The sequence below is a fragment of the Lynx rufus genome, unplaced genomic scaffold, assembly GCF_022079265.1.
Source record: "Lynx rufus isolate CCGP_SWC_20201006 ecotype Redwood Valley unplaced genomic scaffold, mLynRuf1.p SCAF_15, whole genome shotgun sequence".
In the NCBI taxonomy this organism is placed as follows: domain Eukaryota; kingdom Metazoa; phylum Chordata; class Mammalia; order Carnivora; family Felidae; genus Lynx; species Lynx rufus.
In genome coordinates this window covers 26,072,746-26,085,649 of record NW_025814829.1, presented here as the reverse complement: position 1 = coordinate 26,085,649, position 12,904 = coordinate 26,072,746, and the positions used below count along the sequence as shown (strand labels likewise).

The window sequence follows — 12,904 nt, the reverse complement described above, 5'->3', positions numbered from 1 at the left end:
GACATACAAAAGTACTATTTGATTTTATCTATGTGAAGTGGGTGAAGAAACAAATTGAATCTATAGTAACAGAGAAAAGTTCAGAGGGGGCTTGGGGCTGGGCAAAGAGGCTGAGTTGCCTGGGAAGTGACACAGAAGAAATTTGGGGGGATGATAGAGATGTTCTAGAGCTTGATTGTGGTGGTGGTTATGTAGACGCATATGCTTGTCAGAAGTGATAATTTTACCTCAAATTGGTGTGTTTTAATGTAAATTACACCTCATAAATTGATTTAAGCATTTATTACTTTCTTCATCTCAAGTTGGAAGTTTCCAAATAATGACAGTTAAGTTTATCAGTACTACCGATGACAGATTTTCAGCACAGTGAAATCTAGGAATTCCAAGGTAGATGAACAATAATACTATATCTGAGAGGAAGAGGATATTCGCAGATATTTTAGGTCAGTGGAATACTTGGGCTCCATAGTGCCACTGTAGAGTGACATTTCCTATGTTAAGCGACCTCTAAAGCAAATTTAATGAGACTAGATGTCTTTCTTTTAATTGCATAATTAACTCATAATTAAAATGTGACTGTTGATAATCATAATTATACAAAGGATGTTTTTCCACGTATTATTTTTCATATTTCATATTTCATTCTTATTTTTTAACAGGTCCAAAAGCACCTCCAAATATTACATGCAAGCCTACAAGCTCAACAGAATCAATGATCACCTGGGAAAGCCCTGAAGATTATTTTGATTATTATCTTCTCTGTTTGCTGCATGCTTCAGGTAATTTGTGTAAGATTTAATTCCATGTCAGGAAAGATGAATCAAGAAGTGGGAAGCGCTAGCAATGTGGATTGAACTAGTGAGCAACAACAGAAATACGATGCCTTGTTATTTGGTACAATCTTTACACTCTAAATTCAATCTTTATTCTCTAAAGCCTGGAGAAAAAAACCCTCAGGAAGATAATCCTCATTATTGTCCTCCAAATATTATATGAGTTGCACAGTTTGAACTCCTTATTCAGGCCCACAAAGAAGCAAAAAAAAATGCCTAATCCCTCAGAGTCAGCTCAAAATGATTTAATGTAGACAGCAAGTTAAATATGTGGCAATCTTGAGTTTTAATGACTTAAATGTTTCCTTTTTTTTTTTCTTGAGAAGAAAACTGCATAGTTCTGGGTAAAGAGGAGACCAAATATAATTTGAAAAATTTGAAACCTTATACAAAGTACAGTGTGTCATTAAAGGCTTCCACCATGGGAAAAGTACGACGTGATGGACCTGCTGTGACATGTGAATTTGACACACTTGCAGATAGTAAGTTATAAGCCTTAATACTTCTTTCTGTGAATGGCAAGAAACAAGGTATGAACTTTTTTTTCTTTTTCCATTCTTTTTTTTTTTAATGTTTATTTATTTTTGAGAGAGACAGAGACAGAATGTGAGTGGGTTAGTGGGTTAGGGGCAGAGAGAGAGGGAGACACAGAGTCCGAAGCAGGCCCCAGGCTCTGAGCTGTCAGCACAGAGCCCCATGCGGGGCTCAAACTCACAAGCTGCGAGATTATGACCTGAGCCGAAGTCAGACGTTCAACCAACTGAGCCACCCAGGCACCCCAGTATGAACTTTTTAGTATACAATCTGTCTTTCTTTATGCTTCATTGGGGAAACACATTGACCTGGCACATTTATTAACATCTAGGGTTTATAATAATTTAAAATACAATAATGTTCTAAACTGTTATCCTGTGTTCTCTGTATTCTTCATACACCATCACAGATTTGTAAGAATGAAGCTTGAGGCCATATTAACTGGAACAATTTTAAGATTTCAGGCAATTTAAGTACCTAACCAACATAGATAAAAATGCATTGTCTATTGTTTTCTTTATTATCTAGAACTAGTAACTGCCAATGAGACACCTAATAACATCTCACTCACAAAGCATTCACTTGCTAACCTCTACTTACCCGCTTACCTTATAAAATACAGTAACTTATTGGCATTGTCTTCTCTTTGTTACATCGAACTACTTGTTTTATTTTATGGCACATTTTTCCATTTGAAGTTTCCTTTCAAAGGCATTTTCCTGTTGCTACCTGTATGATGTCTCCATAGTTTCCAGGCCTAAAGCTAGATCTATCTCCATGGTGAATGTTAACTCCATTAAGTCAGGAAAGAAGAAACACCCCTGTGTAAGGCAGTATCTGTAGCTCCGGAGACCTTAGCTGGCACCAAGTTCATGAAGAAAAATTGTCTTATTCAGGGTTGGATGTAGAATGCTCTTCATGAAATTTAATGTAATTTAGATTCCAGTTTTAAAAGTCCAGATCCTTGAGCTTTATGGTTTTGCTATTTTCCTAAATTTCTGTGAAGTCATAGCAAACAAAGATAATTTGTTGCTCCTCCTAAAGAATGCAGCCAGGTAGGTAGTTACTAGGATAATGTAAGCACCTCAAGAACGGAGGAGCTGGGGGCGCCTGGCTGGCTCAGACAGTAGAGCATACAACTCTTGATCTCAGGGTTACAAGTTCAAGCCTCATGTTGGATGTAGAGATTATTTAAAAACAAAATCTTAAAAAAAAAAAAAAAAGAACCGAAGAGCTCTACTGTATGTAGGCCTTCAGAATCCCTCTATCATCCACTCTTCTCCCCCTGCACCTTTCTTCCCCTCTTCTCTACCCCCTCTTTCCTTCTATTTTCTAATTGTGTATACTCTCCTTAGGGGATGGCACGAAGTCCCATGACTTCAAGTATAACACATATGCTAATATTCATTGAAAGACTGGGGGGTTTATTTTTAGATGTTTTGGTACAGCTTCTTGATGCATGTACTATTATAGCTTCTTCATCCATAATCTCCAAATTAATGCTGAAAATAATTTATATTGGGGGTGCCTGGGTGGCTCAGTTCGTTGGGCGACCGACTTCAGCTCAGGTCATGATCTCCCGGTTTATGAGTTTGAGACCCACGTTATTCTCTGTGCTGACAGCTCAGAGCTTGGACCCTGCTTCAGATTCTGTGTCTCCCTCTCTCTCTGCCCACCCCTACTCATGCTCTGTTTCTGTCTCTCAAAAATGAATAAACATTAAAAATTTTTTAAAATAATAATTTATAATGTACACAAATATTGCCAACTGATTTAAATATGCATGTACAAAGTGATTAAAGTAACAAATATTCCTTCGTTTTGATAGAGCCAACCAAAGTCAGGCACTTACTTGCTTCTCGGATATCAGATAATAGTATTCTTGTGAAGTGTGATCCTCCTTCGGACTTTAAAGGCCCCAGTAATGGATCCTACCATCTGGAAATCAAAACTGGAGATGCCTTTGTTAAAAATGAGTCACAAATAATTTGCCACTTCTCTGTACTATATCTTCAATATTCAACAAAATACGAATTTAAGGTAAGATAATTTCTATCCTCAACTGTAGTACTAATGTACATTATACTGATTATTACACCATACTTCAATAATACTAAGACCAATTGATGCTCACATGAGCTTTAGAAACTCTTCGTCTAATGAAATCATACTTTAACGTCTTAAATGGTTGACTCCGAACTTCTTATCCCCAGCTCTAAGAACAATGGTTTCAAGCAAATATTTTGTTGGAGTGTTTTTCACCTTTAATGTAATTTACTCATAGCAAAATTATTGTGCCTGTGTCAAGAAGCACAACATTTTATACACAGTAAATTAATTTAAATTTATGCACAATAGATTATTACTTTGCAAAATGTTTTATTTACCTTGACTTTTAATCTTTACTAACATGACTTTTTAAATTGCAAAATATTTTACAGGTGCACTGAGGTTAGAAAATAGTAGAAATAAATATTAGGAAATACCAGTGAACATGGAGAATTAAAAAAAAAAAACTCATCTACAAGCTTACTGTCTACTGATCATATTTTATGAATGTGTTTCTGAAATGAAAAAACTCAGTCTTGGCCCTGGTTGTAGGGAAAAACCATAGTTCCGTCTTTTCTTGTGTGTTCTTTTCTGAGTCTCCTGTACGATTCATGTGCAGCGCCACCCTTCTGATGCTTCTGGTCGCCCAATTTGTGTGGAGGTTTTCCTCCACATCAAGCGAGTCTTTGTGGCACCAGCTGGGTATCCTGCAATTTAATTCAAATCTGACACTATCTACCTGGAGATAGTGGCAGATTCCACAGGTTAGGGACTCAGTCCCACAAGACTGTTCCACCCCACTTCAGCTCTAACTGCCAGTAGTTGGTCCCTAGGTTACTCTCAACTTCTGTCTGACTTGGCTATAAATCAGGGGTTCCTATGGCCCTCTCCTCAGGCTTAGTTGCTTGTTAGTGTGGCTCACAGAACTCTGGGAAACACTTATTTACGTTTACCAGTTTATTGAAATATGTGATAAAGGATACAGAGAAACAGTCAGATGAAGAGATACATAGGGTGATGTCTGAGAAGGTCCCAAGTACAGGAGCTTCTGTCCCCATCAAGTTGGGATACATCACCTTCATGATATGGATGTGTTCACCAACCTGATAGCCCCCAAGCCACCTTCTTTGGGGTATTTTAAGGAGGCTTCATCATGTAGGTGTGACCAATCATTAATTTCATTTTCAGCCCTTCTACCTTCTCAAGAGAATGGGGGCTGGGGTGAAAATTCCAAGCTTCTAATCATAGCTTTGGCTTTCTAATGACTAGTCCTCATCCAGGAGCCATCCAGGAGCCCACCCAGTCACCTGATTAGAATGAAAAACACTCCTATTACCAGGGAAATTATAAGGGTTTCAGGAGTTCTGTGCCAGGAACCAAGGGCAGAAACCAATATATATTTTCCATTATCTCACAACTTTCATAATATTGTAACGTGCATTTATATATATTCATCATATATATTATCAACATTCTGAACACATAGTTTAGTAACCTACATTTTTCATATATCACTACAACATGAACTTTTTCCATGTTAAATATTTCACTACAATGCAATTTTTAACAGTCGCTTAAGATTCTATTATATGGCTTTTTAACATTCTACTAACTATAGTTTTCATCTGTTATAAACAACAATCAATTAACACACTTACTGGTAAATAGCACAATTTTTGAATGTGTCTTTAATGATTTCTATTTAAATAAATTCCTGGAAACAAAGGTATTGGGTCAAAAGGAATTTACTTGTATTTTAAGAATTTTTGTGATAAATTTTTTTCCCTGTAAGTTACCAAATTACCCTTCCCATACAGTCTATTAAATAATTGCTCTTGAGAATCTCACCAACATTGGGCATGGCCTTCTTTTTCTTTGATGTTGAGTAGGTGAGATATGGTATTGACATCTCTTTTTGTTTGAATGGCTTTCTTTATTTACTGTCGAAGATAACTACAGTTTTTGTTGTTGCTGTTCCCTTGTCCAGTTTTATTTGGGGAAGTTTTTGGATATTAATGATATTAAACTCTTTGTCATATAAGTTGCAAGTTTTGTTTCCAGCTTGTAGTTTGCTTTTTAACTTTATAACACTTTAAATCATACACAATTTTTCCTTTTATTTTTATTCAGTCAGATCTATCAGTTTTATTTCTGATTTAATGGAAATTTCAACAGTCAATAGTTGACTATTCAAAATAATGTTGGCAATTGACCTTATATCCTTTATAACTTAAAGAAATGTTTATATGTACATATGTTTATATACAAAAACATATGTATTTATAAATATATAACCTTTCTTGTTTGTTTAATCAGACATAGGTTGGACTTTTTCCTGTGTTTTTATTGTACTCTATTAGATGATGCCATGGTTGTGATGACATGATATGATTCGTTCATATGGTGAATTATAGTGATAGGTTTTGTAAGGATAAACCATGTCACGTTCCAAGAAAAAAAGTCTTGCTCTGTCACTGTGTATTATTCTTTGAAAGCATTATTGAATTCAAAGGCTTTTTTTAAGTCTTTATGAATAGACATTCATAAATGAAACCCTTCAATAAGTGGGTAGAGATGATGGGCACAGGCATTTGTATAGGTGTGGGCATGAATCATTCTTAGTATACTTTGCTATAAAAGTTGTGCTAACCTGATAAATAGCACATTTTCTTGTTTCTTTGCCTTATTATAACCTTAAATAGTATAGGAATGATTTATTCTCTGAAATTTTTTTTTAATCCTCTTAACACAGAGGAATCCTCTCAGAGCCATTTTTTTTCAATATTATTGTTCTTTTCAGACATTTTACACTTTGTGGATTTATATTTTTCCCATAATCCATATAAAAGAAATATTTTGTTATTACATATCATGTACATTATACTTCATCTCCCATTACTTTTCCAGCACCCATTAAGCTCCATTTATTTTCAGTTTCTCAAATGCACCTAGAATTTGCTCTCCATAGGTACTTTACCTGATGTTCTTCTCTCTTTCTAGAATTTTCTCCTTCCATTCATCAATATAAGTTGTTCTGGAAAAATATAGGTAAACATCATATTAAAATACAACATTCAGTGGCGCCTGGGTGGCTCAGTCGGTTAAGCGTCCGACTTCAGCTCAGGTCACAATCTCGCGGTCCGTGAGTTCCAGCCCCGCGTCGGGCTCTGGGCTGATGGCTCAGAGCCTGGAGCCTGTTTCCGATTCTGTGTCTCCCTCTCTCTCTGCCCCTCCCCCGTTCATGCTCTGTCTCTCTCTGTCTCAAAAATAAATAAACGTTAAAAAATATTTAAAAAATACAACATTCAAATTCAAAGTAGTAGATTAGGGGCGCCTGGGTGGCGCAGTCGGTTAGGCGTCCGACTTCAGCCAGGTCACGATCTCGCGGTCCGTGAGTTCGAGCCCCGCGTCGGGCTCTGGGCTGATGGCTCAGAGCCTGGAGCCTGCTTCCGATTCTGTGTCTCCCTCTCTCTCTGCCCCTCCCCCGTTCATGCTCTGTCTCTCTTTGTCAAAAATAAATAAACGTTGAAAAAAAAAATTTCAAAGTAGTAGATTATTACTTAGTTATTCATTCTTTTCCCCAGCCTTCAAAAGATTGTCTCTTGTTTTCTTCATTGCATGTACCATAATTCATTTTCATGTTTCTTTCTGTCTCCACTACAACATTTATGCCATCACGAGGGATCAATCATTTTAGCTTTATTCATCATTGTGATCTCTGGTTAACAGATTCATAAAGTAATTTTTATCATTGCTCCATTTATTACTTTTCTTTTTGTAGATTTAATTTTATGTTCTTCTGCTAATTTGGGATTGAAAGCATTTTTGGTCCATTTCTTTATTTTTTTATTATTTAAAAAAAACAACAAAAAAAGAAAAATTAAACTATGAATTGTCCTTTGGTAAAATTTTGACTGTATCCCATGCCTGTGTTATTATTAATTTTTCTTTTTTTTATTTATTAAAAAATTTTTTTTACATTTATTTATTTTTGAGAGACAGAGTGAGACAAAGTGAGAGTGGGGGAGAGGCAGAGAGAGAGGGAGACAGAGAATCGGAAGCAGGCTCCAGACTCTGAGCTGTCAGCACAGAGCCCAACGCGGGGCTCGAACTCACAAACTGTGAGATCATGACCTGAGCCAAAGTCGGATGCTTAACCGACTGAGCCACCCAGGAGCCCCTATTATTATTAATTTTTCAATGACTGACATAAAATTTAACAAGCGGATTTTTAGAGTAGAATGTTCTGATTATATTTCCCAAGAATTTATATTGCAGTTGGAAAGAATTTCTAATTTATCTGTTTTTTAAAGAGATAGTGTTTCTAGCTTTTAAAAGATAATTAGCTTTTATAATTTCTACTATTTTTAAACGTTTATTTATTTTTGAGAGAGAAAGAGAATGTGTGCAAGCAGGGGAGGGACAGAGAGAGGGGGACAGAGGATGCTAGGCTCTCAAAAGAGAGCCTGATGCAGGCTCGAACTCACAAACCACGAGATCATGACCTGAGCCAAAGTCAGACGCTTACCCAACTGAACCACCCAGAAGTCCTACAATTTCTATTTTTTGGAATTAATAGAGTATTTTTTACAGTTAAATGTATAATGAATATTTACAAATATTCTGTGAGTACTGAGGAAATTATATATCTTCCAAAGGGTAAAAACTTAGATATATATTGTAGATATATATTGTCCAAATGTATCATGTTTATCTTTTAATGATATTATTCAGATTTGTTTTTACCTATTTTTTTTTTTTTTTTTGCCAAAGCCTCTTACTGCTCTCTTATTCTTTTCAGTTTCCCTTGTATAACTAAATTGTTTTGGCTTTATTTGTATTCAATATTATGAGACACAGGGAGTTTTGCTAGTTAGGTTAATACTGTAGATTTTACCCTGTATCACTTGGGGGTATCAATCCTTATAACTTTAACCCTTGTGAACTAAATATCAATTTATTATAAACACTGTGATTGTCATATTGTTTCTATTTGCTTTTACCAATTGTATGTTCATTTTGTGTGTAACTTTTATAAACAGTACATGGTAGTTTCCCTTTTAAATAAAATGTATAGATATTAGCCTATCAATAGGGAATTTTAACTTTAAGCTTTGAAGAATTTGATGTGTTGGAGTTTATTCCTTCAGTTTCACTTACTCTTGCCGATTATACTATAATTATTATTGTTGTTGTTGCCAAATAAGCTAAGATTTCTTTATGTCTTTTTCACTGTTAAATATTTTCTTTGAAAAACTGTTTGATAAGACATTGACATAATCTTGAGGTTTCTATTTTTAAATTAAAGTTAACCTGTATATTTTAAATTAAAATAGACACCATTGTATGAGAAATAATGTATGTGTTGCATTATGATAGATAAATTCACGTTAGAAAACGATTTTGTTTTATTACTGGAATTCAGGTCTATTACAACAACGGACACCATAATGGAACTCCAGAATCTGTTTTTCATTCAACATCTTGTAAGTCATTTTGTGGCTCTTTATTATATTATATTAAAATATATATTAACATTACAAACCTTTATTATTTTACATTCGTGCTTATATTTAATTATTAAATATTTATATATTTCCTGTCAAGGTAATATTTTACGTTTTCTGAAAAAAAAACATGTGTAGGTGAATAAAACAATATTGTTTTATTTTTAACTTTTTATTTGAATGTAGTTGACACAAATACTACATTAGTTTCAGCTGCACAATGGAGTGATTTGACTTCTCTTCATTTATCCTATGCTCACCACAAGTGTTCCTACCATCTGTGACCATATAACACTATTACAATATCGTTGGCTATATTCTTTCTGCTGTGCCCTTTATACCTGTGACTTACTCATCCCATAACTGGCAGCTTGTATCTCCCACTCCTCTTCACCCATTTTGCCCCCCCGCCCCACCTCTCTTCTCTCTGGCAACCATTAATCCGTCCCCTGTAAAATACAGTGTTTTAAATTCAATTAAAAGATTCCATTATTAAAGGAGGTAGATTTCATAAAACAATTTGTAAGAGGATATATCTGTAGAGACTTAAATTATGAGTATGTTTATGACATTTTTTCATGACTGTTAACAAAACATGTTTGTTTTGTGTACCGTTTTGGAGACTTACCTATTTGGTCTTATTCCGTCCCTCAAAGTTGAGCTTGGTAGAGGCAGGCATTAGATACAAATCTGTCCTGATTTACCTAACTACAGCTAAGATAAAAATCGCTTAATAACAACATGGCTATTTAATTTTTTATCATTGCTATTTTAAATATTTTGATCAAAATAAAGTTGCAGATAGAAAAAAATCACTTAAACTTAAATGCCATTATAACGATGACAATAACAGCTGTGTGTCACCACTCCCCACTCATTGTCCTGCTCACCAAGACAGCCACTTTTCACCATTTCTGTTTTCAGTTCTTCTTATGGTTATCTCTATAGGGGTAAAGAATATTAGCTGCTCCTCTTTCTAGAGTTAGTAACATTGCCCATGGATTTCATCCTACGGAGGGAGAAGGCAGTACACGGTTTTAAGTTTCTCAGCTTGTTCACCATCTGTATGTTTGTAAATTAAATTAAATGATGTAAATTTCTGTGTTGTGTTATCAACTGTAGACAGTTTCTTTTACTTTTTTTAATGTTTATTTATTTTTGAGAGAGAGAGAGAGAGAGAGAGAGAGCAGGGGAGGGGCAGAGAGAGAGGGAGACGCAGAATCTGAAGCAGGCTCCAGGCTTGAGCTATCAGTACAGACCCCAATGCAGGGCTTGAACCCATGAACCGTGAAATCATGACCGGAGCTAAAGTCAAGCGCTTAACTGACGGAGCCACCCAGGCGCCCCAACTCTAGACAGTTTCTGATGCTATCATTGCAATGTCTCAGTCTTACTCTCTTACACACACATGCATGTGTGCAAGCACTAATGCCTTATTTCCCAAAGTCTCTGAAAAGAGGAAAGATATAAAAGTTCATGTTCCAAACTGTTGTCCCAGGTCCCATGTAAAGTTTCCATTCTTTCTGCTCTGATTTATTAAATAAAAGCTTCTAATACTAAATGCCCACCAAATTCAACCAGATAGCTTTGATTTTATTTCCATATAAATACTTTTCTTTTATAATTCCTTACAATAAAAACAACTCCATTGAATTTTTTTTTTTTTTTCTGCCTATGCAGATAACTTCTAGCTGCAGCACCTACTCTTGGGAGTCATAGACTCAACTGGACGTTTCACACTCACTCACATTTTACTAGGCCAGATGTGATACCATTTCACTCAAGGAGACACAGAACAGAAAACACAGTGTGCCAACAAGGGGGGGTAGCGATAGTGGTCACAGTGCCCATGGCAGCCCTGGAACTGTTCTTTGACCCTCCCAGAGGCAAGGGAGATGTGAGAGAATTGGTTCACATGTGTGGGTGTGCTAGCTGCCCTGGCTTAGAAGCCCCCCGTTAAGAAAGGAATCGGTATCTCTTAGAATAGTTCCTTGGGAGTAGCTTCCAGACATGCCACAGGGATTGTGCCCAAAAATGAGATGTGCCCTGGGTTACTCCCCTCAGGGAGACCGAAAACTGGGGCTTGCACCAGGACAGTGTGGTTCACACACAAATCTTCCTGTTCAGATACAGTTGAGCAACCAGGGATCATTTTCGTCATTGGCAACATTGCCTAGGAAGGCAGCTAACATTCCGCTTTTATCAGATTTCCATGTCCGTGGAGCTAGAGTGTTATCCCACGGTCCCTTCCTCACCAAGCAGAAAAAGTTTTATTGACTCTTCACTCACGATGGCATTTTTGTAATAGATAAATGACAGAATGAGGTTTTAATAGTAATGTGTTCACCAGGAGAAGTCTTGGGTTGTGACTTGCCAAGAATGCACCTCCTAGAAAAGTTTTGCTGAGCTTCCCTGGCATGAGACTTCATTAGCCACACGTTGACAATGTTCCCGAAAGAGCTCCTGGGGCCCTTTCTTCCTGTACTGATTTGGACTACCTAGGTGTACAGCTTAGCTACTGTGGTAAAATTTTCCTTCATTAGTTTCCTGTTTCAGAATTGCTACATCTGAATCTCATTTGTTAAAAAAAAAAAAAAAAAAAATTACTGGTATATATTCTCTAGTGTAAGAAGAAAATATTCTAATTCTGGCACACATAAAAATGCAATGCTTTAATTCTACTCTGGCACTTCATCCATAGGTTGACCTGGCATAGAATTCTGAGTTTAAAAACTTAGTATTGATGGGGCGCCTGGGTGGCGCAGTCGGTTAAGCGTCCGACTTCAGCCAGGTCACGATCTCGCGGTCCGTGAGTTCGAGCCCCGCGTCGGGCTCTGGGGTGATGGCTCAGAGCCTGGAGCCTGTTTCCGATTCTGTGTCTCCCTCTCTCTCTCTGCCCCTCCCCCATTCATGCTCTGTCTCTTTCTGTCCCCAAAATAAATAAACGTTGAAAAAAAAATAAAAAAAAAAACCCAACAACTTAGTATTGAAAAAGTATTTCTGTTTCGTTCTCCTGCATCCAGTATTACTTTCTAATGCCATCCTGTTGCTCGTTCTTTTTCTGTATTCTCATATCTTTTTTCTCTTTGGGACTTTTAGGCTTTCCTCTTTATTCTTTGTCTTGCACGAGTCTTTTCTTGTATACTATTGGCTTTTGTGACCTGGAAACATATCTCTGAGAAATTTTTTTTTCATTCCACTTTTTTTTTTTTTCCCTGTAGCCCTTCTGGAGCTCCTGTTAGTCCCATTTTGGAACTCCTAAGTCAAATTATTATTTTGGAACCCCCCTTTATCGTTGAGGATTTCTTTGACAGTTCGGTTCTTATCAGCAGTTTGATCAAAGTTACAGGGAGACCATAGAAAAGGTTGATTAGAAGTTCTATGGCCCTAATCAAAAAGAATGAAATCTTGCCATTTGCAACTACGTGGATGGACCTGGAGGGTATTATGCTAAGTGAAATTGGTCAGTCAGAGAAACACAAAAATCATATGGCTTCACTCATGTGAGGACTTTAAGAGACAAAACAGATGAATGTAACGGAAGGGAAACAAAAATAATATAAAAACAGGGAGGGGGACAAAACAGAAGAGACTCATAAATATGGAGAACAAACTGAGGGTTACTGCAGGGGTTGTGGGAGGGGGGATGGGCTAAATGGGTAAGGGGTATTAAGGAATCTACCCCTGAAATCATTGTTGCACTATATGCTAACTAACTTGAATGTAAATTTAAAAAATAAATAATAAATTATAAAAAAAAAGTTCTGTAGCCCTTACACGGACTGTTGACTGAGGAGATTCCTTGTAATATTTATGATTTGTTTTCTCCAGTGCCATTTATTATCTCTGGAAATTAATCGATGTAATACTTCTTATAGTAGTGTTACAGTGTAGGGGAATGGTTCTTCCCATAGTAGGGCAGAGGGACAGGTGTTCAACCATTTCATAGGCAGACTTGACTTTGCCCTCCTAATCTCAGTC

At 36.5% G+C, this 12,904-nt stretch overlaps 1 protein-coding gene across 8 annotated transcripts in view; it reads left to right on the top strand.

Annotated features, from left to right (window-relative positions):
* The window catches only part of PTPRC (protein tyrosine phosphatase receptor type C), a 126,064-nt gene that overhangs the window by 80,595 nt on the left and 32,565 nt on the right, over nt 1–12,904 (top strand). For 7 of the 8 annotated variants that reach the window (XM_047076720.1, XM_047076719.1, XM_047076714.1 and 4 more), the window contains 4 exons: nt 660–779; nt 1,157–1,315; nt 3,196–3,407; nt 8,842–8,902. In XM_047076720.1, coding sequence (XP_046932676.1) covers nt 660–779; nt 1,157–1,315; nt 3,196–3,407; nt 8,842–8,902 — 552 coding nt within the window. The remainder of the gene's footprint in view (nt 1–659; nt 780–1,156; nt 1,316–3,195; nt 3,408–8,841; nt 8,903–12,904) is intronic. The other variant, XM_047076716.1, reaches the window with a different exon arrangement.